Genomic DNA, 25,764 nt, shown 5'->3' on the forward strand with positions numbered 1-25,764 from the left:
TATATCTGCCCTGTTATTGGTAGGCAACAGCCCCACCTCACTTTGCCCAGATAATACTCAGGATAATTGGAGCAAAGAGATGGAAGCTCCTGAGAATCTGTTTGAGTTAGAGGAGGCTGCACAGTTTGAAGAGCACATAATAGTTTATGAATACAAAAAAGAGAGAGAGAGAAAGAGAGACAACTGTGTGTGTGTGAGTGTGTGTGTGGTGTTTGTATTCTGGAAGCACCTGATTAAAGGGTGAGAAGCTATTAAAACCATTTGGTTGAACAATTCAGAGTCAAGATGGAAAACAAAAAGACAAGCAAAGAGATTCCTGCCCCACTTTGAGAGAGGAGATGAAGTGGGAGATAAACTAGGTGGGAAAGTTCTCATCCTGCAGTGATGGGACCAAAGAGGATGAGTAAGGACATCCACGAGAGCCAATCATTGCTCAGAGCCTGATGATATTAGCATCTGACAAATTGGGTGGGAGATAAGGACCCACCCATTGTGTTATAAAAGCAGCATCCAAAGCATGAGTTGGGCAAGCCCTTGCTGCTTCTCTGACTGCTAAATGCCTGTTCGTTCTGAGGGAAGAAGAGTACAGAGCACAGGCACCTTGGCTTTGGGCAGAGCCCAGTCTAGCATTGAGTGCATCACTGGACCAAGGTGAGCTGGAACAAAGACACAGGGTAGAGGTAACAGGGAGTGAGCAAAGGTGGGGATGCTTCAGAGAGGACAGGAAGAGCATTCTGGGGATTTTTGCAAGACAGTTTGTGGTGGACAGAACTGGTAATATGGTGGGTTCTCAGAAGCAAGTTATAGGGGAAGGCAGGACTGAGGATGTGTGTGTGTTTCTGTGGAGGAGAGTAACCCTGGTGCTGCTGGTTGTTTGTAACCAGGGCCCTGTGGGCACCAGGGTTCAGTTCAAGTTTAATTCTTGTCATTTCTATCCCAACATTGACTTAGGTTTCCATCACTTGTTGGATTGTCCCTTCCGACCAACTCAGAGAGTTAACTGCAGTTTTACTTCCAGGCATTGCAGAAAGTTGGGAAAGCCCCAGAGCTGCAGAGATCAGAGCTACAGTTCCCCAAGCTGCTGCACAGTCCTTGGCATGACCCTTCCCCTGCCTCTGGCACCAGGAGCAGCTATGGCCCTGGCGGCCTCCCTGGCAGAGCTGCGCATCCTCAAACTTTTTAAACAGGGGGTCAGTTCACTGTCCCTTAGATCATTGGAGGGTCTGATTATAGTAAAAACAAAACTTATGAACGAATTCTTATGCACACTGCATATATCTTATTTTGCAATGAAGAAATAAAACAGATACAAATACAATAGGTGGCCTGCGGGCCATAGTTTAAGGACCACTGGTGCATAGAGGCTCGCTGCCCTTTGTGTCGAGATTTCCTGCAAGAACCTGTGACCCTAAAATGTGGCCACAACTGCTGTGCCTCTTGCCTGCAGCAGCGCTGGGAGCACCTGCAGGACAACTTGCCTTGCCCAGTGTGCCTGCAACCCTGCATGCATCGTCATCCCCCAGAGGAACACGCAGCGGGGATACATGATTGAACTGGTCCAGCAGCTAACCAACAAGAATTTGAAAGTCGCAGAGCTGGTGGAAGAGGAGGAAGAAGAGGAGGGAGAAGAAGAGGAGAGCAGAGGGCGCTGTGAGAGGCACCAGCAGGTCCTGAGCCTGTTCTGCAAGGATGACCTGGAGCTCCTATGTACCCAGTGAGGTGACTCCCCTGACCACCAGGCCCATGTCCTGACACCCATTGCAGAAGCTGCTGCTCATCACAGGCAGAGGCTCAAGAGCTGCCTGGGAAGGCTGGGGAAGCAGCTGAAGGAGGCAGAAACGATCTTCGAAAACCGGGTGTGGGAGGTACAAGGATGGAGAGAGAAGGTAGAAGAATGGAGGCGTGATTTAGTCTATGAGTCTGAGCACTTGATGTGTTTCTTGAAAATAGAGGAAAATGTTCTTCAGAACAGGCTATCGAGACAAATGGCAGGATTTTCCAAGAAGATCATTGATGGCCAAACCCAGCTGTCAGATGTTGGCTCCAATCTCAAGTCGCTACTGAGAGACATCCTTGGTCTGCAGCTGCAGACGGACCTGACGCTGCTGAGGGGCGCTGGACATATGCTCAGACAGTGGCGCCAATGGGGAGGCCTGGAGCTCACCCCAACCTTTCCCTACCAATATGTAGAGCCGGCTCTCCTGTTGCCTGTTACTGGCCTGCACAACCTCAAGGACCTGCACCTGGCCTGGAGGCAGCGCCAGAGTCTGGGGTTCCCTGAGGCCCCTTCCTGGGAGCACAAAAGGGAGAGTCCCTCTCTGCCCCCCAGCTACATCGGCTTGGACAACATGAGGGCCAAGTTCCAGGTGCACCTGACGCTGGACTCCGAGACTGCTCACCCGGAACTCTTGATTTCCCACCAGACTACCTCCAACTACTGCCAGGAGGGCGCCCAGCCCAGCCCTGGCATGCGTCCCCGTGCCTTCACCTCCCACGTAGCTGTCCTGGGGGTCCCGGGTTTCGGGGGTGGTCGGCACTTCTGGCAGGTGCAGATCCGCGGCTTGGGGGTGTGGTGTCTGGGCGTGTGCACCGAGGCCTTCTCCAGGGACACTCGGGCCGCGCAGACCCCGCGCAATGGCTGCTGGCAGGTGCCCCTGACCGTGTCCCTGAGCCTGCCCCACCTCCCACAGGGCAAAGCAGCTGTCGCCTGCTTCAGGGTCTTCCTGGACTACGAGTTGGGGGAGATTTCCTTCTACAACATGAGCAAGAAGACCCACGTACACACACTACTGGGACATTCACGGAGAGACTTGTGCCTTATTTTTCGGTCAGAGCTTTTTCCTTCTCTTTGTCCTTGAGTGTCCTGTGGGAATAATGTTGAAGCGCTTGGGAACTTGTGGTTGGGTCTTATGATGTAGCATGTGCTGATAATAAAGAGACTTAATTCCATTTTGATGTCTGATTGTCAGTAATTAGACCAAGGAAATTGTCTTTCTAATTGTTTCCCAATACTTACTGTGCCTATGCAAAAACAAACAAAATAAAACGTGCCACATCAGCCTCCTCTTTTTCTTTTTTCTTTCTTTTTCTTTTTTTCTTTTAAATTTTATATATTTTGTTTTGGGGCCACACCTGGCAGCACTCAGGAATTACTGCTGGTTCTGCAACTGGCTGTAGAAAATCACTCCAGGTAGGTTCGGGGTACCATATGGGATGCCGGGGTTCAAACAGGGTCCGTCCCTACCCTTGTGCTATCACTTCAGCCCTACATTTATAATTATGGCTTCTAGACACGGGGTATCACCCGCTTTTTTTAAACAGAACCATAGAACATGAATCATCTTGCTCTGCCTCAGATTTCTTTATTTCTTCATATAGTTAATTTCTGCGAGTCTGGCATGATGACACGCTTGGAGCCAGCTCGGCCACCTTGTCCTCAGCACGTGCAGCTCTGTTTAGTCTGGGACACAGGCTCTCGGGGAGCAGGACTTCAAATATGGTCAGCCTAGGTTTGATCTCCACCACCCCATATAGTTTTTGAGCCCACCAGGAGTGACTCCAAGGCTGGCATGGAGGGATTCTAGGGACCCTTCTCATGTGACCTCAAAAGACCTGATCTGCCTCATATTTCTTTGTCTTCTATCAAAATTGATTTAAAAAAAATGTGGATGGTACCAGGGTCCAAGTGGTTTCATGAGCATTGAGTGGAAATAAAAAAAAATGATCAGATCTAAATACCCAATCCAAATTCAACAACAATAGAATCAAGAGACCCAAACTACAACAAGCTATACACAAAAGAGGCCTTTACATTAGCAGTCCAGGGGGGCTAAGGGTGGAGGAATGGGATACATGCTGGGAACAGGGGCAGAGGGAGGTCAGCACTAGTGGTGGAAAGGCCCTAATTCACTGTCACTATGAACCTTAAATATAACTGTGAAAGACTGGAATTTACATTGGTCTCCATGAAAAGAAAAGAAAACATGTAATGTGAGGGCAGGCTAGTCTCATAGGTGGATATGTAAGAGTCAGTCCATCCAGTGCCATCAGTGAGAACCACCTGAGTGTCTGGAGAGCACTCAGTCTTTGAGGGTGATTTGAGCCTGTGCCACTCATTTGGGACACATATAGGCTTAGGCAAGTGGCAGCTTTGTGGATGAAGCATGAAAAAAAAAAAGGGTGTGACTGTGGGAATTCTCAAGAATTCCATTAAAAGTGTGCATAGGCTTTTCTGCCCAAGAAGAAGCCACCGAACACAATTTCCCTGGGCCCAAACCCGAAGAGCCATTATAAAAGACTGCTGCCTGGCTCCCTGTTTGCTTTTCTGCCCAAGACAGCCAAGAAGACGCCATTGAACTTAAACTCCAGGACCCAAACCTGGTAAGGGCCCCTCCAATAAGGTGGAGCCACAGGAGCACAAAAGCTCCCCTTAGCTCCGTGCAGCCCGCATCTTCTAACCCACAAACCCATAAACCCAACACAGCACATAGTAAAAACCACTACACACATGTTGCAATGGAGAAACAATGCATGACAACACCACACATAGAGAATGAAGATGACCTGAAAAGCCTCTCAGATAAGGAGTCTAGAGTACTAATATGGAGATTGCTCAAAGAACTCAATGCAAGAATAGATCGATCTGAACAGACCATAGTGAGAGAGCTCACAACTGAAATAAGAGGTCTGAAAAATCAGTGGATGAAATGAACACCTCAATGAAAACCCTCTCCAAAGAAGTAACAGCAGCAGGATCAGTGAGCCAGAGGATAAGATGTAGAACAACTTCATACAGCAGAAGAGATTGGAAAAGAACCTTAAAGCAAATGATCAGACAATGAATTAACTACTCAAAAAATGTGAGCAGTTGAAAATGGAAGTCTGTGATAAACTCAACAGAAGCAACATAGGAATCATTGGAGTCCCAGAGACTCAGGAAGAGAATATTAAGAAGAGTTGGAGAACATGTGAGAAGAGGAAGAGGAAGAAGAATCAAAAGAAGAGGAAAAACAGGGAAGGAAGAATAAAAAGAAAAAAGAAGAGGAAGAAAAGAGGAAGGAAAGAAGAGGAGGGTGGAAGAGGAAGAAGAAAAGGAGGAAGAAGTGGAACAGGAAAAGAAAAGGAGGAAGTGGAAGAGGAAGAAGAGGACAAAGAGAAGGAAAAGAAGAGAAGAAAAGAGGAAGAAGGGGGAAGTAAAAGAGGAAGAAGAAAATAAAAAGGAGAAAGAAAAAGAAGAGAAAGAAATAGAAGAGAAGGAAGAAGAATGGAAGAAGAGGAGAAAGAAGACCAAGAGAAAGAAGAAAAAGAATGGAGGGGAAAAAAGAAAATGAGTTGAAGATATATTAAATGTATTTTATTTTATTTTTAGTTTTTCAGTCACACCCGGCAGAGCTCAGGGGCTATTCCTGTTTCTACACCCCGAAATCGCATCTGGCAGGCTCAGAAGACCATATGTGATACTGGGATTTGAATCAACATCCTTCTGCATGCAAGACAAATGCCCTACCTCCAAGCTATCTCTCCAGCTTCTAAAGATTCATTTTTAATTTCTTTTCTTTTCTTTCTTTCTTTCTTTCTTTCTTTCTTTCTTTCTTTCTTTCTTTCTTTCTTTCTTTCTTTCTTTCTTTCTTTCTTTCTTTCTTTCTTTCTTTCTTTCTTTCTTTCTTTCTTTCTTTCTTTCTTTCTTTCTTTCTTTCTCTCTCTTTCTTTCTTTCTTTCTTTCTTTTTTTTTTTGGTTTTTGGTTTTGGGGTCACACCAGCAGCGCTCAGGGGCTACTCCTGACTCTATGCTCAGAAATCGCTCCCGGCAGGCTCGGGGGACCATATGGGATGCCGTGATTTGAACCACCTTACCTCCATGCTATCTCTCCGGCCCCATAATTTCTTTTCTTATAATAGTGTCTTTATTTAAGCATCATGATTATGAACATGTCTGTAGTTGGGTAAAAATAAAAAAAGAACAAAATTGTGCATAGTCTTCTAAGTACTGTTTAGGCAGCTCACCTATGCTGCATGGAATCTACCTAAACTTCAGTTCTTTAATAAACCAAGAAAGTATTGAGTTCATCAGATGGGGCCGTGTTTGGGTTCTAGAAATGTAGTGAGTAGGGTTACAGAAAATGGTAGTTTCTGATGCTAAAATTTTTTTCATTTTTATTTTGTTTTGTTTTGGGGCCACACCTACTGGTGCTCATAGATTCTTCCCAGCTCTCAACTCAGAAAAATCACTCCTGGCAGGCTCAAAGAGCTCTATAGGATGCTGGGAATCAAACCTGGGTCAGCTACATATAGAAAAACACCCTCCTGATATGCTATCTCTCTATCCCTAAAATGCTTTTTTTTTATTTGAAATGAATAAGGCAAATAAGGTGAACATACATTCACAACTCAGTTATGATGTCACAACACAACAAAAGAGGATGAGGGGGATCACGCCTCACTTTGTGAGGCTGCAGGGCAGAGGAAGATGAGTACATACCCTAAAGAGATAAGAGGCAAGGCCACTGTTGGGTGTTGTAGAGAAGACCAGGATGGGGAGGAGTAAAGAGTGGGAGGGCTTTTTACAGGGACATGCTCATGGGACACTTCCCAAAACTCCATTGGGAGCATCTGTCTTTCCTCACATCTTCCCCAGATGTGTGGTCTATAGTGAAAAGAGGGTGGGAAGAAAAATCCCAAGTAGTCAGACATCTGTCAAGACTCTTATTCTATTCCCAGCACTCAGTATTGTGGTAATAGGTATTCTCTTAATCAAGCACACTGAGACAATCTACGGTGGGCAAACAAAGAGGGTTTTTATTTACACTACTTAGTCAGACTAGGTAAGTTCCCTAGACCAAGATTGGGGTCCAAGATTCTGTTTTAATAGAACAACACTGCAAGGGCATTATTACTTCATGCTCAAGCTGTGTGTGGACCATACCTCATGGGCCGTTATCAATATGGCAAGTAAGGTTCATTCATAGGGCAGGCCAGAGGGACCACCTTTCAACCTTCCCATCCACAAGCAAAAGCATCTCTCTCCTTTTGTTTATTTTGGGGCCACATCTGGTGGCATTCAGGGGTTATTCCTGACTCTATGCTCAGAAATCACTCCTGGCAGGGACAGAGGATCATATGGGATACTGGGGATTGAAGTTGGGTTCGTCCCAGGTCACCATGTGCAAGGGAAATGCATTACTGTTGTGCTATCTTTCCAGCCCTAGCATCTCTTTTAAATAAATTACTTAATATAAACACCTTGGTTAAAAGGTTGTTCATAAAACAATTCGGTGAGTTTTTGTTTGTTTTCACACTTGCAAAGTTGTTTGTGCTGAGTTTCAGTCATCCAATGTTCAACATCCTTCTTCAGTGCATGTTACAAATCTAAAAGAACCTCAACAATAAAGGCACTACATTTCTAACCAAACAGCTACTCGGGAAACAGAACATCAGCAAAGCATCCCACACCCGTCTCTGACAATGCTCATGGAGAGTGACTTGGAGGAGCATCTAGTAGCGAAATAGGGCAGATGGCTCCCCAGTAACAAGGCAGTGATTGTTTGGAAGTGAGATCTGTTTCTCAGCTAGTAAAAGGTGATTTCTTCTAACTCATAATCCAGGAAAATGCTGAATTGGAGATTGAGAGTAGGCAAGAGGGAAAACGTCTTACTCATGAGTGAGCACCATGTTACAGGAAAGTTTCTGGAGAACAAGTCTTGCACATACCTAAGGACCATCTACCCAAGCCATCTATTGCCAGAAGCATCTACTGTCATCAAATCCCTCAGCACCCAGGACAGCGACATGAGCTCTGTGTGTGTTGGCAAGAGCATCAGGGCCCCCAGGCTGGTTCTCCTGGCAGTAGAGAACCATTCTCTGGTCCTAGGAGACAAACACCTGGATGTGCTGACTTGGGATGCTAGTAGGTTTGGAGGAGCTCCTTGCTTTGGTACTGGGCCCAATGCAGCTGCGCATTCTGACTTCCTTTAGGGGGGCTGATCAGCCTGACTGAGAGCAGGGTGAAGGTGCTCAGGCTGGTCTTGAGGAGGGAGCCGAGCCCAGGCAGCTCTTTCATGCTTCAGATCTCCTTGTGGAAAACAGCCCTCAATAGCCAGTTGGCTCGTAACCAAGGCATCCTGCTCTGATCCAGGACATGCTTCAGTCCTTGGAAATAGCTGCACAGTTCCTTCATCTGACTTTCCACCTTCTCTCTCCATCCTTTTCCCTCGCACACCTGCCTTTCAAAAATCATTTCTGCTTCCTCCAGCTGCTTCCCCAGATGCCCCGGGCAGCTCTTGAGCCTCTGCCGGTGATGAACATCAGCTCCTGTGATGGCTTGTGGTCAGAAAGTGGGCCTAGTGGTCAGGGGAGGTATCGCACTGACCACACAGCAGCTCCAGGTAGTCCTTGCAGAACAAGCTCAGGACATGCTGGTGCCTCTCACAGTGGCCTTTGCTCTCTCCATCTTCTTCTTCCTTTTTCTCCTCCTTTCCTATTCACTTCTTTTGAGACATTCAGCCTTTTGCTGGGAAGCTGCTGGACCAGGTCAATCATGTACCCCAGCTGTGTGTTCTTCTGGGATGCCCTTGCTTGCAGGGGTGCAGGCACACAGGGCAGGTAGGACATCATGCACGTGCTCTCAGCGCTGCTGCAGGCATGAGCCACAGCACTTGTGGCCACAACCCAGGATCATGGGTTCCTGCAACAAAATCCTGGCACAGTGGGCAGTGGGCTTCTGCATGAAGCTCAGCTAGGGAGGCCACCAGAGCCATATCTGTGCCTGGTGCCAGGTGTAGGGACAGAGTCATGCCTGGAAATAGACATGTAATTAACTTACACACTTGAAACTACTCTAAAAAAAAGTCCTGCATGCATGGGGCCAGAGACATGGCACAGAATGGTATGGCATCGGCCTTGCTGGTGTTAGCCAAGGAAGGACCACGGTTCGATCCCCCAGCATCCCATATGATTCCCCAAGCAAAGAGCGATTTTTGAGCACATAGCCAGGAGTAACCCCTGAGCATCACCGGGTGTGGTCCCCCCAAAAATGTCCTGCATATCATTTAATACATACAATTTTGTAATTATTAGAACAAACAATTCCACACAACTGGCTGGAATAAACAGATACATATTAAGAAAAGACTCTCAACACTTAAGCTATAGTTGTGGAAATACACCCTTCTGAGAAGCTTAACTTGGGAGTCATTTTGGAAAGCAGCGCATCATTTTTTTTTAATTTTTATTGTGACCAAAGTGCATTACAAATCTTTCACTGCATCATTTATGGTACATAGTGACAATGAATGAGAGGCATTCCCACCACCAGTGCTGTCCTCCTTCTGCCCCTGTTCCCAGTATGCATCCCATATCTCCCTCCTCTACCCCCCAGTATGCTAGTGCAACTGGTCTCCACTTTACAGCTTGTTGTAGATTGAACATCCATTCCACCATCATTGGAGATAAAAAGGATAAGAAAAGGGGGAGAAAAAAATTTGGTGACAACTACCAAAAGAAAGAAAGAAGAGAGAGAGAAAAAAAGAAAGAAAAATGGAAGAAGAAAAATGGACCCGGCAAATAAAAATAAAAATAAATCTCTAAATAATAACTACAAGAGTGAAAAAGAAAAAGTGGAAGAAAAAAGAGAAGGAAAATAAGGTAAAAAAAACTAACAAATCAAAACAAAACAAGAAAAAGTATGGGTGCTGGAGTGGTAGGGTTTGGCATTCCCCCCACTTTTTTTGTTTGTTTGTTTTTTGCATAGGCACAGTAAGCACTGGGGAAGAAAGGGAATTCCCGTGGCCTAAGAGATTCAGGGTTTCTCCATCCTTGAAGCATACCATCATGGGATCAACCCCTGGCTCCATATATACTCATTACCCCATCCCAGATGATCCCACATGCCAGGATTTCTGCTCCTCTCCTACTGGTATGGCTGAGAATTGGGCAGACAGCTGGCCAATGGTCTCCTGGGCTGACCACCTAGTCCAGGAGACTGAGATCCCCTCATGCCAAACTGGTCTTCAGGGCCAGGTTTGGCAACTGGGCTCTGGGGGGAGGGGGGAGGAGGGAAACTCCAATTCCATGCTTTTTCAAACTGGAGAGGAAGGCTGCAGCTGGACCCAGAAAATCTCACATGCCAGGATTACTGCTCCTCTTCCACTGGCATGGCTGGGAATCTGGACAGACAGCTGGCCAAAGGCCCCCAGGACTGACCAGTTAGTCCTGGAGACTGAGAGCCCCCCATACCAAACTGATCTTCAGGGCCAGGTTTGGCAACTGGGCTCTGGGGGTAGGGGGGAGGAAGGAAACTCCTCCCATACTCATACTAGACCCCCTGCAGCCATGTCTTTTTTTTTATTTTATTTTGAATTATGAGAACAAAAGATGCAAAGAAAGAGGACAAGGTAAAGTTACAGTGGAAGGACAATCACCCATAACATAATTCTCAGAAGAAGTCCCCTTGCTGATATCTTAACTTCGAACTTTCAGCCAAAGAACGTTAAGATAAATAAAACAGAATCCATGTGCGATTGTTTTGTCCCTCGAGTCCCCAGATTGTAGCACATTATAATATTTCTTAACAGCACACAAGGCAATCTAAAGCCATCAAACTTACATAACTCCTTTAACATTAGAGGCATAGTATTTTTTACATTTCCATGTACATGCATATTAGCTTAAGTTAACCTCAAATTTTAAGTGGGTTTTTTTAAGGATTAGAGTCAAAGAAGCACAGTAAAAATGGTGTTAGAGTGGCTACTGTTGTTTGCATAGGCCCACCAAAATATGAGAGGCATGGAAAGGAATAACCTTGGCCTAAATACAAAGAGATCCCAGCCCTCCCAACTCCTGCACAAGTTCACAACCAGGCTGGCACTAGTGCCTCAGATTTAAATGTGGTTTAATGAGCATCAGTGGCCTTGCCACTTCATCTCTTTGTGGCTTTATCAGTGATTCATATCACGTGTGTGTGTGTGTGTGTGTGTGTGTGTGTGTGTGTGTGTGTGTGTGTGTGTTCAAACTCAGCTGGCATGGCAGAGGCCATATCTCGAAGGTACTTATCCCATGGTAAGGCTTTACCCACTGACCTCTGGATAGGTTGAATCCTGTGATTTCTCTCATATGTGAAAAAAATGACCCCAGAATTTATGGCATTTGTGGGGACATAATCCACTCTCTCCTCTAAAACCAAGTAAATCCTTTATTTCTTTTCTTTCTGCTTTTGCCCACCCCTCCCCCCAGTTTCACTCCTAGTAATACTGGATAGAGGAAGAGGTGCTGATTGGGCTTTGTTTATGGTGGGTCACTTCTAAAAGATGGATTTGGGGATCCTGTCCTGATGAGTTTCCTCTCTGTTCCTTCTTCTAGGTAGTTTCTGTTTGAAAAAATAGAATTGAACATGGCTGGTCAGGGAAAAGAAAAGGAACTAATTATGACTAATGCTGGAAGCTGGTTGAACTTGTCCACAAACACACCTACAGTGAACTGGGGGCACAGTTCACCCTTACTGAGCCTTCATAAGCAGAGAGGGGCAGTCATATGTCCAGAGGAGAGGTGAAGAGAGGAGACTACTGGGGGTCCTAGTGGTAGGAACCCCAGGAGAGAAATTCCCAGAAAGGGTCTCATTCGCTGGAAGAGGAGCTTTTCCCATATGGTCGGTTGAAACTGAACCAGAGGGAGAAAAACCACATTCAGACTTCATAACTAAACTTGAACTCAACACTTTCATTTTTCAATATAAATTACTTTATTTAGAGGCCAGAGTGGTGGCATGGAGTGGTAAGGCATCTACCTTGCTGGCCCTAGCCTAGGATGGACCACAGTTCAATTCCCCGGTATTCTATATGGTCCTCCGAGCCAGGAGCAATTTCTGAGCATATAGCCAGGAGTAACCCATGAGCATCACTGGATCTGGCCCAACATAACTAATTGCTTTATTTAAACACTGTGGTTACACGTTGTTCATATTTCAGTTAGGTTTTTTTTAGTTACAAAGTTGTTCATGATTGATTTTTAATCATATAATGTCCAACACCCTTTACCAGGGCACATTCCTGCCACCAATGTCCCCAGTTTCCCTCATGCCCTTTCCCCTGCCTGCCTCTGGGGCAGATATTTTTCTTCTCTCTCCTCCTTCTCTCTTTCTCCTCTTTCTTGGCACTGTGGTTTGCAATATTTTGACCAAAGGGTATAGGTACCTTTGTCTCTTTTCCCCGCTCAGAGCAATTGTTTTCTTTTCAGAACTTCCCATTACAAAAGACAACCTAGAAAATGTTTACAAGAGGGTGGCCATTCATTGGCAACAAGACTCGGGTCCAGCATAAGCAAAGAGAAAGAATGAAGACTGAGAAATCGGGGCAAGTTCTGTGAGCTGCACTGTGAGTGTGCCTAGACAGGCTCTGTCCTTCAGACTGTAGAAAGAAACTCACTGCTCCCAACTTCCAGCCCAGGAAAAGCTGCTGTGGCTGCAAGCTCTAAGCCCAGGCTACCTAGGGCTTTGGGGGTTCTTGAAATTTCCAACAGCCATTGCATTCACATCCGGATGGCTTTGTCAGAGCATGTATGGCCACGGGTCTAAAGCTCATGCCGAGAGCCCACTCTCCAGGCCTCTGCTTTCCACCTGCCACAGTGCCCTATGTCCATGAGTCTCTAGCACCCAGACAGTGGTGTGAGTCATGGGTGGAAGACCTGAGATCAGTCCTGGGCTTCTCTGGTCACAGATGACGATTTTCCTGTCCTGTTAGCCTAAGAAACTGGGGTGAGCAATAACCGGATCCAGGGCAACCCTCCTTGAACCTGACTCTTCATGTTCTGCAAACCCGGGTGGAGAGGCTGGAACTGACTTTCTAAGACTGAGCACAAGCCCCCCAGGAAGCATCAGACTCTTTGTCTCTCTCTGTCTCTGCCTCTCTCCATCTCTATCATTCTCTCTCTTTCTCTCTGTCTCTGTCTCTCTTTCTCTCTCTGTCTTTCTCTCTGTCTCTCTCTGTCTCTCTGTCTCTGCCTCTCTCCATCTCTATCATTCTCTCTCTTTCTCTCTGTCTCTGTCTCTCTTTCTCTCTCTGTCTTTCTCTCTGTCTCTCTCTGTCTCTCTGTCTCTGCCTCTCTCCATCTCTATCATTCTCTCTCTTTCTCTCTGTCTCTGTCTGTCTCTCTTTCTCTCTCTGTCTCTGTCTCTCTCTCTCTCTCTCTCTCTCTCTCTCTCTCTCTCTCTCTCTCTCTGTCTCGCTTGCTCTAGCTTCACACAGCTGCAAATTTGGGAGCTCCATTTTCTAGTCTAAGTCTGTCTCACAGAAACCTCTGTTTTCCTCCTCCTCTTCTCCTTTTCTTTCTCCTCTTCTTTCATCTTCTACTTCTCTTCCTCTTCTCCTTCTTTTCTTCTTCTTCTTTTTCTCCTCCTCCTCTTATTACTTCTCCTCTTCTTTTCCTCCATCTCTCTCCTCTTCCTCCTCTTCCTCCTTCTTCTCTGCGACCTTTAACCTCTTGCTGAGAAGCTGCTGAACCAAGTCAATTGTGTCCCCCAGCTGAGTGTTCCTCTGGGGTGCCCCTGTCTATAGAGGTGCAGACACACAGGGTAGGGCAGGATGTCCTGCAGGTGCTCTCAGTGCTGCTGCAGTCAAAAGCAACAGCAGTTGTTGTCACAGCCCAGGGTCATGGGCTTCTGCAGGAAATCCTGGCACACTGGGTAGCAGGCCTCTGCAACTAGCTCAGCCAGGGATGCTGGCAGGGACATGTCTATGCCTGGTGCCAGGGGCAGGGGCAGGGGCAGGCCTAGCACTATGTAATGGCAGGGGGAGCTGCAGCTCTGACTTTTGCTTGCCAGCCATCTGCTGAATCCGAAGGGGAAGCTGCTGCCGTTTGTCTTCTGGGTTGATAGGATGTGCTACTCACAGGAAAGATGGAAATACAGACTTTGCAACTGTGAGAAATTTAAAAGAATCCTTCAAGATAAGGTGTAAGTGGGCCAGGTCATGCTCAGAAGTAATCCCTGAGGGTCACTGGGTATGGTCCAAAAACAAAACAAAACAAAACAGAAAAATAAGTGCATGTGTACCTGCCTCTGGGTTTCAGCCCCCCACTTTAAAATCACCGCACAGGCCTTAGTACTTCTTTCTTTGTTGTTTGTTTGTTTTCTGTTTTCTTTTTGGACCACACCCGACGATACTCAGGGGTTACTCCTGGCTATCTGCTCAGAAATAGCTCCTGGCAGGCACAGGGGACCATATGGGACAGCAGGATTCGAACCAACCACCTTTGGTCCTGGATTGGCTGCTTGCAGGGCAAAAGCCGCTGTGCTGTCTCTCCGGGCCCAGGCCTTAGTACTTCCAACTCAAGGAGAACCAGTCTAAAGCACGGTCGTTCGTGACCCTGGGAGGGCATTTGCCTTGCAGGAAGAAGACCCAAGTGTGATCTCAGCTTACAATATGGTCTCCCAAACCTTCCAGGAATGATTTCTGAGCTTCGAACCAGGAGTAACCTCTTGTGCTACCAGGTGTGGCCCCCCAAAAAAGAAAAATAGGGTGCAAGCATATATAGTTAAGGACAATATAAATTAAAGGATTAAAGAACACAGCCTGCAGTTGTGACTTTTTTGTTGTTGTTGTTGTAATCTTTTTTTTTCAATTGACAGAGTTTAATATCCCAGAAAAATTAAGTCCATCATACACATTAAAAATGTAGGAAATTTCATGCAAACATGAAGCTTCCAAATCAGCCTCTGTGGCAACTGTTGAGAATTACATATAAATACAGTACATTTTACAGACTCCAATTCTCATAATTTTATACTGTGATTTATACAGCTTCTCTTTATATTTTACATTACCTCACTTTCCCCACTTGATTAATAAACCCTTACCTGCACCATTTCTGACTAGTGGGAGAAAAAAAAAGCCAGTATAATGACCTCTTTCCTCCTGCTTTATGAAAATAAATGAAAACATTTGTGTATAAAGCTAATTTAAGAAAAAAATTTAAGGCTTACATATTTTAGTAGCTAGTACTACAAAATTAAACTTCCCGGTGACATCTGTGTTAATGATACCACAATTTTCAAGTTTAGAATATATTAACTGCAAAAGCTGTAAGAGAAAAGTGATGACAAAATGTGTATATACTTAAACAATAGTACCCATGATATGTAGGAAATTAAAAACATCAGATTTTAGGATTAACTAAAGTTTAAGTTATAATTTAGAAATATAAGTAACATTATTAAAGTATAAAACTTTCCATGGTATCAACATGCTTTCCTCTCTGGGAAAAAAAATAAGCACAAGGTCATTTGTTTTGATATGAGCTAGAAAATAATGAATACTAGCCAGTAAATAAAAAGCATTTCTCAATTATTCAAAAACAAGCTCTCCTTTCAATGAATTAAAAAATAAAATATTCAGGCTCCTGTAAGTTTCTTTCTTAAATAAGTTTTTGATCTCTTTTTCTTCTTCCTGCTTCCAGTTGATTTCAAGTTAACTTATATGGTAAATAGTAAATATTTTTACTTAATGAACATCTGCCAAGTATTGAGGGACACAAATGAAGAAAAAAAAATCAACAATTTGTAAGTTTCTATAATTTAACACTTCAAACTAACTTCATGGAAACCTTTACTGCCTCAGTATATATAGGCCACAAGACCTCTCACAACATAAGCAGAAAAGTTCCTATTAGTAAGATCCAACCAAACTTGAAGGAATCCCCTAACCTCACAATAAAGATTTAAAAATTTATATAACTCTTATATTTAACAACGGCATGCTATCAACATATGGGGATTAAGTATTTTATTCAAATTGCCACAAAGGCCATTCAATGCCATCACAATCATGTGAAAATATTCAAAAGAATTTTCTTTTCTTCAAGAAAAGGTTAAACATTAGCCAACTCTACTTTTCCAAGCTACTTGGAAAAGGATAATAAACATTTTTTTAAAAATACAAAGGAAACTCCAATAAAGATCTGCTAGAGGTAGAAATTTAAAGCAGCCTATCTTGTTTTAGCTTCAACCACTGGGGGATAAAGTTGGTGTTAAAATTAAATTAATGATGCTGCTTACAAAAAGGAAGACACAGGCAGTTAATTTATCACTGCATTTCATATTCAAATTTCCCCCCATGTTAATACTATCATAACATTTTTACTAGCATATAATTGTTTTTAACTACAACGAAAGTGCTTGTTTTTGTATCGAGAAATCTGAAAAAAAGGACATTATTGTAAACATCTCACTGACATGCTCAGTATTCATTAGTTCAAAATCATACATTTCTAATGAGCAGTTTTTCTTATTTCTCCAGTTTTCTAGCAGTACCTTTACCAAAGGCTTTGTACCACACTTAAAATACTGAATTACAGGAAATAAAAATAGTTTTTTTCTTAGTAAAAAAAAATTTGAATATCAAACTTTTCAGAGTAATCCATAAGTACACTTTCAAGAATTATCAATTACAGCCCAAAGACTTACTGGCCTATGATCCTATTAAATTTAGCATTTCTGAGAAACAAAATGTATGATGCTTCTCTAAATTCAGCTGAGCTGGGGGAAAAAAAGTAAAGTAACATGAAAAAGAAGAGAATGTATAGATTACTTAGGTCCATAAAAAAAACTAAAGTCCCAATCCCAGATGTTGAATGTGACAGAAGATATTTACACTCTTGTAAAATTAACAAGTGCAATGCATACGGAACAAAAATGAGACTGCTAATGGCGTTCAATACTGTTAGTCAACAACTATGGCAAACTTGCAACTGGTAGTTTCATGAAGACACTGGAGGTAAAGTTTTTCCAAGTGAAAGACAATTCTGGGCTTCAGGAAAAAAGTATACTTGAAGACATTTAATTTCCTCCCTTTTACTTGTTTAGTACAAATGTGCATGGCATAGTATATTTCTGAAGAAAAAAACAATAGACATTAAGAAAATAGACGCTATTTCTAAACTTTGTTAGGAATAAGAAGGCACCATTGAGTTGAGGTTGTGTCTTGTCACTGTGATAGATGACGAGTTATTTCTGCATTTGCTTTTATTAAACTTTTTCCCCCTCATGATATCACTGGAGACCATTATTGTGGTTTACGGACCACAAATAAGACACATTCATAGTAGTATTTCATCATGGAGAGATCATTCACAGTATATGTTGACAAAACAGATTCTTTTTCTACCTTTACCTGGAATCCATACTGTAGAACAACATTTTTAATATCCTCATAGCTCAATTCAATGGAAAGTTCATTTGGCAAATTTTCAAAGTGATAAAGAAGAGGACCTAAATTTATCCAAATTCCACCTGGCTTCAGTATTTTCCATATTGTGTCAATATAATCAATAACATTGTGAGCTGTGTCTATGAAGAAACAGGTAGCAATACAGTCCCAGGCATTGCATTCTGAATATATCTCCTGAAAATCTCCTGCGGTCATAGAAAAGTTAGAACCAGAAGGAAGACTGTGGGGATCAACATCAGGGAAAAAGATGGGTCGAATCTGGTCAGCCGACCTCCGGTTATTGCTAAACTGATGAATCCAAGGATAAAGCTTATATTTATTAATTTCAGAACATCTGTTGAGTACGAAGTTGGAAGAAAAGAGCATAAAAAAGCTCCATTCATTTCCTTGACAGGCATATCCTAGCATAGTTATTTCCCAGGCCAGTCTTCCTAGTCCAGCACCAGGTACCAGAATATTTACTTTAGAAGGATCCCATCTCTCTTTTGGAAAATTTTTTAATATTTCTTTAATGATTGGCTGGTAGCAGGCATCCCTTTCTGCTTTCCCAGTTTCACTCCAGTCTCTCACAATCTGGTTCAATGTGGATTTTAATTTATCCATGTCAAATGTAGAGGCTGGCATAATCTTTCCATTTCCATCTTGTCCATATTCTTTATTTTCAAACATATGTATGCAATCATTCACAATGGTCAGTAGTATTTCTTGATTATGATCAATGCTTTTTCGTATCTTGTCCAAGTGAAGAAGAAACTGAGGAAGTAGTTTCTGTTGATTAGCTGGAAGTGATCGAAATTGTCTTTGGTCCGGTTCACTCGCTCATGCATACTGGTGCCATAGTAGTGGAAGGCGTTCATGATCTTCCAGAAGTGCTCGCGCTCCAGCCTCTCCTCCTCGTCCTCGGGCTGGCGCGGAGCGGCGGGCGCCGACACGGCCGCTGCCGAGCCCAGGTGCCCCGCCGAGAACGGCACTTCCACCTCGGCGCGGGCCGCCCCGCCGCCGCCGCCGCCGCCGCCGCCGCCGCCGCCCTCGGGCAGCGGAGACGCGGGCGGAGGAGGACGCCGCCGGCGCTGCATCGCCTCCACGGACCTCGGCCTGGCTCGCTTGCGTCGGGCCGCGAGGGACAGCGTGGTGGCGGCGGCTGGCTGGCCGGGCCCTAGACGGCGCCCGCCGCGGACTTGCCCCCGGCTCACGCCGCGCTCCGCTTCCGCCGCCGCCGCCCTCGGGCCTCCGTCAGCCTGTTGTTGTAATCTTAATTGACACAATTTAAAAAACAGCGTTAGGAGCCCGGAGAGATAGCACAGCGGCGTTTGCCTTGCAAGCAGCCGATCCAGGACCAAAGGTGGTTGGTTCGAATCCCGGTGTCCCATATGGTCCCCCGTGCCTGCCAGGAGCTATTTCTGAGCAGACGGCCAGGAGTAACCCCTGAGCACCGCCGGGTGTGGCCCAAAAACCAAACCAAACCAAACCAAAACAAAACAAAAAAACAGCGTTAGCCTGATACAAGTGTCTATTATTTTTCAAAATGTTGATGTTATGAATTTTAGGTTTTGATGTTTTGGGCCATACCTGATAGTGTTCAGGAGATAATCCTATCTTTGTACTCAGCAATCACTCCAGGCTGACTCAGCAGACCATATGGGATGCCAGGGATTGAACTCCAGTCAGCCAAGTGCAAGGCACCACCACTCCTCCCAATCATGCTATTGCTCTGGTCCCAATAATATGATTTTATTAATGAGTCACATGACAGCCGATTGTGAATAGCATCATTTGCACTGGTAATTTCTTCCCAATAAGGGAGGCTATAAGCGGACTCACTAGTAAACATGTAAATGAGGTGCCACCGGTTGAGTACTTGTTGTTGATTTATGGCTTAATGTGGTCTTTAATCGAGGGGGACAATATTAATACCAAAGCCTGATCTTGGGCTAGAGAAATAGCACAGCTAGAGAAATGGCACTTCCATGCACACAGCCAACCTGAGTTTGATATTGCTTTTTTTTTTTTTTGGAGGGGGGCCACACCCATTTGATGCTCAGGGGTTATTCCTGGCTAAAATTGCCCCTGGCTTGGGGGGACCATATGAGAAGCCAGGGGATCGAACCACGGTCCTTCATTGGCTAGCGCTTGCAAGGCACACACCTTACCTCTAGTGCCACCTCGCCGGCCCCCAACCTGAGTTTGAACAGCATCCCATATGATCCCCGGAGGCAGCCAAGAGTACTTCCTGAAGGCAGAACCAGGAGTCATCCCCAAGCACCGCTTGTGTAGCCCAATCACAAAGCAAAGAAAAAAAAAAGGCCTGAATCAATTTTTTGTGTATGGTTTTTATTGATGAATAAGCAAATAATTATTTCCCCCCTTGGAACTGGCAAAAGTTAAAGAAATGGGTTTAGTGGAGTTTATGTCATTGTTTGTCGTGCCAGGAGTTAAACCCTAGGACTCAAAAGTGCATGCGGGGAGCCAGAGTAGTGGGGAAGCAATAGGGTATTTTCCTTGCATGTGCTAACCTAGGGCGAACTGCGTTTCTATCCACCGGTGTCTTCTATGGTCCCCCAAGCCAAGAGTGATTTCTGAGCACATAGCCAGGAGGAACACCTAAGTGTCACCGGGTTACACCAGGCCCAAAGTTTGAGTATTCTGGAAGCACCTGATTAAAGGTGAGAAGCTATTAAAACCACTTGGTTGAACGAATCTGAGTCAAGATGAAAAACAGAAAGACAAGCAACGAGATCCCTGCTTCACTTCGAGAGAGGAGATGAAGTGCGAGAAAAAAACAAGTGGGAAAGTCCCCACCCTGCAGTGATGGGACCAGAGAGGATGAGTGAACACATAAGCGGGAGCCAATCATGGCTTGGATCCTGATGAGATTAGCTTTTGACCAATAGGGTGGGAGAAAAGGACACACCCACTGCGCTATTAAGGCCAATCCAGCAGAGGAGCTGGGCAAGCAAGCCCAGGCTGCTTCTGAGTGTTCCATTCCTGTGGGCTCTGAGGGAAGAAGGAGCAAAGAACACCCTGGCTTTGGAGACAGTGCAGACTAGGATTGAGCACATCACTCGATCTAGGTGAGCTGGGACAAAGACTCAGGGTGGAGGTAACAAAGAATGAGCAAAGGTGGGAATGCTTCAGAGAGAACAGCAAGAGCATCCTGGGTGCCTTTGCAAGAGTTTGTGGTGGACAAAGCTGGTGATAAGATGGGTTCTAGGAACACTACTGGGAAGGCAGGACTGAGGCTGTGGGAGTGGGATGGCGATGTGATGAGGTTGAGGGTGCATGTAACACTGGTGCAGCTGGCTGCTTGCATGCAGGGCCCTGTGGATGACAGGGTTCAGCCCAAGATTAGTGCTCATCATTTTGCAAACTGTGGCGCCATTTATATGTGTCAAAATGACTCCCAGGCTTAGGTATGCATAAATATGTGTTTATTTAATTGAAGATTAAGGGACGTTAAGATTGTTTATATTTTATGTGGATGTTTCATGCAGTTTCCCATTTTAATTTGTCAACGATGTGGACTTTGTGCTCATGATCACAATCCTAGGTGTTCCAGGGATGTTATTTATTCTTGCCCATACCTTGCCCCAAAATAGAAAGACCATACAGTAATGCAGTGCCGATTCTGCTAGTGACAAGGATGTACATAATTATTGGGTGATCTGAATTTTCCCTCTGCTAAATTTTGTGAAGAAAGTTGTACAGGTGAAAGGAGTTTACATTTAGGCATAATTTTATGTATCGTGGGACTACAGATTTGCTATCCTGAAGAAACTGTTTTTTTATATGAATCATTTCAAAACATAAGACTCCTGTCCCACATTGCTTTAGATTTCCATCTCTCCCTGGATTGGTGCCTCCTCCCCAGCAGAGGACAAACAACAACTTTCCCTCCAGGTCTCCAGGCTGGCACTAGTGCCTCAGATTTAAATGTGGTTTAATGAGCATCAGTGGCCTTGCCACTTCATCTCTTTGTGTCTTTGTGGCTTTATCAGTGATTCATCTTTCTCTCTCTCTCTGTCACTCACTCACACACACACACACACACACTCACACACACATGTGTGTGAGTGTGTGTGTGTGTGTTCAAACTCAGCTGGCATGGCAGAGGCCATATTTCGAAGGTACTTTTCCCATGGTAAGACTTGACCCACTGACCTCTGGATAGGTTGAATCCTGAGATTTCTCCCATATGTGAAAAAAATGACCCCAGAATTTATGGCATTTGTGGGGACATAATCCACTCTCTCCTCTAAAACCAAGTAAATCCTTTATTTCTTTTCTTTCTGCTTTTGCCCACCACTCCCCCCAGTCTCACTCCTAGTAATACTGGCTAGAGGAAGAGGTGCTGATTGGGCTTTGTTTAAGGAGGGTCACTTCTAAAAGATGGACTTGGGGGTCCTGTTCTGGTGGGGTTCCTCTCTGTTCTTCCTTCTAGGTAGTTTCTCTTTGTAAAAATAGAATTGAACATGGCAGGTCAGGGAAAAGAAAAGGAACTAATTATGACTAATGCTGGAAGCTGGTTGAACTTGTCCACAAACACAGCTACAGTGAACTGGGGGCACAGTTCACCCTTACTGAGCCTTCATAAGCAGAGAGGGGCAGTCATATGTCCAGAGGAGAGGTGAAGAGAGGAGACTACTGGGGGTCCTAGTGTTAGGAACCCCAGGAGAGAAATTCCCAGACAGGGTCTCATTCGCTGGAAGAGGAGCTTTTCTCATATGGTCGGTTGAAACTGAACTAGAGGGAGAAATACCACATTCAGACTTCATAACTGAACTTGAACTCAACACTTTTATTTTTTTAATATAAATTACTTTATTTAGAGGCTGGAGTGGTGGCATGGAGTGGTAAGGCATCTACCTAGCTGGCCCTAGCCTAGGACGGATCACTGTTCAATTCCCCGGTATTCTATATGGTCCTCCGAGCCAGGAGCAATTTCTGAGCATATAGCCAGGAGTAACCCATGAGCATCACTGGATCTGGCCCAACATAACTAATTGCTTTATTTAAACACTGTGGTTACACGTTGTTCATATTTCAGTTAGGTATTTTTAGTTATAGAGTTGTTCATGTTTGATTTTCAATCCTATAATGTCCAACACCCTTTACCAGGGCACATTCCTGCCACCAATGCCCCCAGTTTCCCTCATGCCCTTTCCCCTGCCTGCCTCTGGGGCAGATATTTTTCTTCTCTCTCCTCCTTCTCTCTTTCTCCGCTTTCTTGGCACTGTGGTTTGCAATATTTACACCAAGGGGTATAGGTACCTTTGTCTCTTTTCCCCACTCAGAGCAATTGTTTTCTTTTCAGAACTTCCCATTACAAAAGACAACCTAGAAAATATTTACAAGAGGGTGGCCATTCATTGGCAACAAGACTCGGGTCCAGCATAAGCAAAGAGAAAGGATGAAGACTGAGAAATCGGGGCAAGTTCTGTGAGCTGCACTGTGAGTGTGCCTAGACAGGCTCTGTCCTTCAGACTGTAGAAAGAAACTCACTGCTCGCAACTTCCAGCCCAGGAAGAGCTGCTGTGGCTGCAAGCTCTAAGCCCAGGCTACCCAGGGCTTTGGGGGTTCTTGAAATTTCCAACAGCCATTGCATTCACATCCGGATGGCTTTGTCAGAGCATGTATGCCACGGGTCTAAAGCTCATGCCGAGAGCCCACTCTCCAGGCCTCTGCTTTCCACCTGCCACAGTGTCCTCTGTCCATGAGTCTCTAGCACCCAAACAGTAGTGTGTGTCGTGGGTGGAAGACCTGAGATTGGTCCTGAGCTTCTCTGGTCACAGATGACGATTTTCCTGTCCTGTTAGCCTAAGAAACTGGGGTGAGCAATAACCGGATCCACGGCAAACCCCCCCCCCTAGAACCTGACTCTTCCTGTTCTGCAAACCCGGGTGGAGAGGCTGGCACTGACTTTCTAAGACTGAGCACAAGCACCCCGGGGAGTATCAGACTCTTTGTCTCTCTCTGTCTCTGCCTCTCTCCATCTCTATCATTCTCTCTTTTTCTCTGTCTCTCTCTCTGTCTCAGTCTCTCTGTCTCTCTGCCTCTGCCTCTGTCTCTCTCTGTCTCTGTCTCTGTCTCTGTCTCTGTCTCTGTCTCTCTCTGTCTCTCTCTCTCTCTCTCTCTCTCTCTCTCTGTCCCCCATGCCTGCCAGGAGCTATTTCTGAGCAGACAGCCAGGAGTAACCCCTGAGCACCGCCGGGTGTGGCCCAAAAACCAAAAAAAAAAAAAAAAAAAAAAACCAAAAACAGCGTTACCCTGATAAAAGTGTCTACTATTTTTCAAAATGTTGATGTTATGAATTTTAGGTTTTGATGTTTGGGCCACAGCTGGTAGTGTTCAAGGGTTAATCCTATCTTTGTACTCAGCAACCACTCCAGGCTGACTCAGCAGACCATATGGGATGCCAGGGATTGAACTGCAGTCAGCCAAGTGCAAGGCACCACCACTCCTCCCAATCATGCTATTGCTCTGGTCCCAATAATATGATTTTATTAATGAGTCACATGACAGCCGATTGTGAATAGCATCATTTGCACTGGTAATTTCTTCCCAATAAGGGAGGCTATAAGCGGACTCACTAGTAAACATGTAAATGAGGTGCCACCGGTTGAGTACTTGTTGTTGATTTATGGCTTAATATGGTCTTTAATCGAGGGGGACAATATTAATACCAAAGCCTGATCTTGGGCTAGAGAAATAGCACAGCTAGAGAAATGGCACTTCCATGCACACAGCCAACCTGAGTTTGATATTGCTTTTTTTTTTTTTTTTGGAGGGGGCCACACCCATTTGATGCTCAGGGGTTATTCCTGGCTAAGCACTCAGAAATTGCCCCTGGCTTGGGGGGACCATATGAGAAGCCAGGGGATCGAACCACGGTCCTTCATTGGCTAGCGCTTGCAAGGCACACACCTTACCTCAGTGCCACCTCGCCGGCCCCCAACCTGAGTTTGAACAGCATCCCATATGATCCCCGGAGGCAGCCAAGAGTACTTCCTGAAGGCAGAACCAGGAGTCATCCCCAAGCACCGCTTGTGTAGCCCAATCACAAAGCAAAGAAAAAAAAAAAGGCCTGAATCAATTTTTTGTGTATGGTTTTTATTGATGAATAAGCAAATAATTATTTCCCCCCTTGGAACTGGCAAAGGTTAAAGAAATGGGTTTAGTGGAGTTTATGTCATTGTTTGTCGTGCCAGGAGTTAAACCCTAGGACTCAAAAGTGCATGCGGGGAGCCAGAGTAGTGGGGAAGCAATAGGGTATTTTCCTTGCATGTGCTAACCTAGGGCGAACTGCGTTTCTATCCACCGGTGTCTTCTATGGTCCCCCAAGCCAGGAGTGATTTCTGAGCACATAGCCAGGAGGAACACCTAAGTGTCACCGGGTTACACCAGGCCCAAAGTTTGAGTATTCTGGAAGCACCTGATTAAAGGTGAGAAGCTATTAAAACCACTTGGTTGAACTAATCTGAGTCAAGATGAACAACAGAAAGACAAGCAACGAGATCCCTGCTTCACTTCGAGAGAGGAGATGAAGTGCGAGAAAAAACAAGTGGGATAGTCCCCACCCTGCAGTGATGGGACCAGAGAGGATGAGTGGACACATACGGGGAGCCAATCATGGCTTGGATCCTGATGAGATTAGCTTTTGACAAATAGGGTGGGAGAAAAGGACACACCCACTGCGCTATTAAGGCCGAATCCAGCAGAGGAGCTGGGCAAGCAAGCCCATGCTGCTTCTGAGTGTTCCATTCCTGTGGGCTCTGAGGGAAGAAGGAGCAAAGAACACCCTGGCTTTGGAGACAGTCCAGCCGAGAATTGAGCACATCACTGGATCTAGGTGAGCTGGGACAAAGACTCAGGGTGGAGGTAACAAAGAATGAGCAAAGGTGGGAATGCTTCAAAGAGAACAGGAAGAGCATCCTGGGTGCCTTTGCAAGAGAGTTTGTGGTGGACAAAGCTGGTGATAAGATGGGTTCTAGGATCACTACTGGGAAGGCAGGACTGAGGCTGTGGGGGTGGGATGGCGGTGTGATGGGGTTGAGGGTGCGTGTAACACTGGTGCAGCTGGCTTGGGTTCAGCCCAAGACTAGTGCTCATCATTTTGCAAAATTTGGTGCCATTTATATGTGTCAAAACGACTCCCAGGCTTAGGTATGCATAAATATGTGTTTTTCTAATTGCAGATTAAGTGTTGTCATGATTGCTTTTATTTTATGTGGATGCTTCCTGCTATTTCCCATTTTAACTTGTCAACGATATGGACTTTGTGCTCATGATCACAATTCTAAGGTGTTCCAGGGATGTTATTTATTCTTGCCCATACCTGGCCCCAAAATAGAAGGAACATACAGCAAATGCAGTGACTATTCTACTAGGGACAAGGATGTACATAATTATTGGGTGATCTGAATTTTCCCTCTGCTAAATTTTATGAAGAAAGTTGTACAGGTGAAAGGAGTTTACATTTAGGCATAAAATTTTATGTATCTTGGGACTACAGAGTTTGCTATCCTGAAGAAACTATTTTTTATATGAATCATTTCAA

General features: G+C 44.9%; 2 protein-coding genes across 2 annotated transcripts; one reads left to right on the forward strand and one right to left on the reverse strand.

The window, feature by feature from the left end:
• The first annotated feature begins 1,544 nt into the window (after positions 1-1,544).
• Positions 1,545-8,735, forward strand: LOC126007167 (tripartite motif-containing protein 75-like). The gene is made up of 5 exons (XM_049772646.1): positions 1,545-1,714; positions 1,765-1,865; positions 1,951-2,777; positions 8,249-8,322; positions 8,669-8,735. The coding sequence occupies exons 1-5, from the start codon at positions 1,545-1,547 to the stop codon at positions 8,733-8,735; spliced, it is 1,239 nt and encodes a 412-aa protein (XP_049628603.1).
• Positions 8,736-17,004: 8,269 nt separating this feature from the next.
• Positions 17,005-18,286, reverse strand: LOC126006097 (carnosine N-methyltransferase-like). Its single transcript, XM_049771431.1, is given in 2 exon segments — positions 17,005-18,013; positions 18,016-18,286. Coding segments are annotated over 2 exon segments (1,239 nt in total). The 3' UTR covers positions 17,005-17,045.
• Between the last annotated feature and the right edge of the window lie 7,478 nt (positions 18,287-25,764).

Source organism: Suncus etruscus, chromosome 4 (assembly GCF_024139225.1).
Source record: "Suncus etruscus isolate mSunEtr1 chromosome 4, mSunEtr1.pri.cur, whole genome shotgun sequence".
Lineage (NCBI taxonomy): Eukaryota > Metazoa > Chordata > Mammalia > Eulipotyphla > Soricidae > Suncus > Suncus etruscus.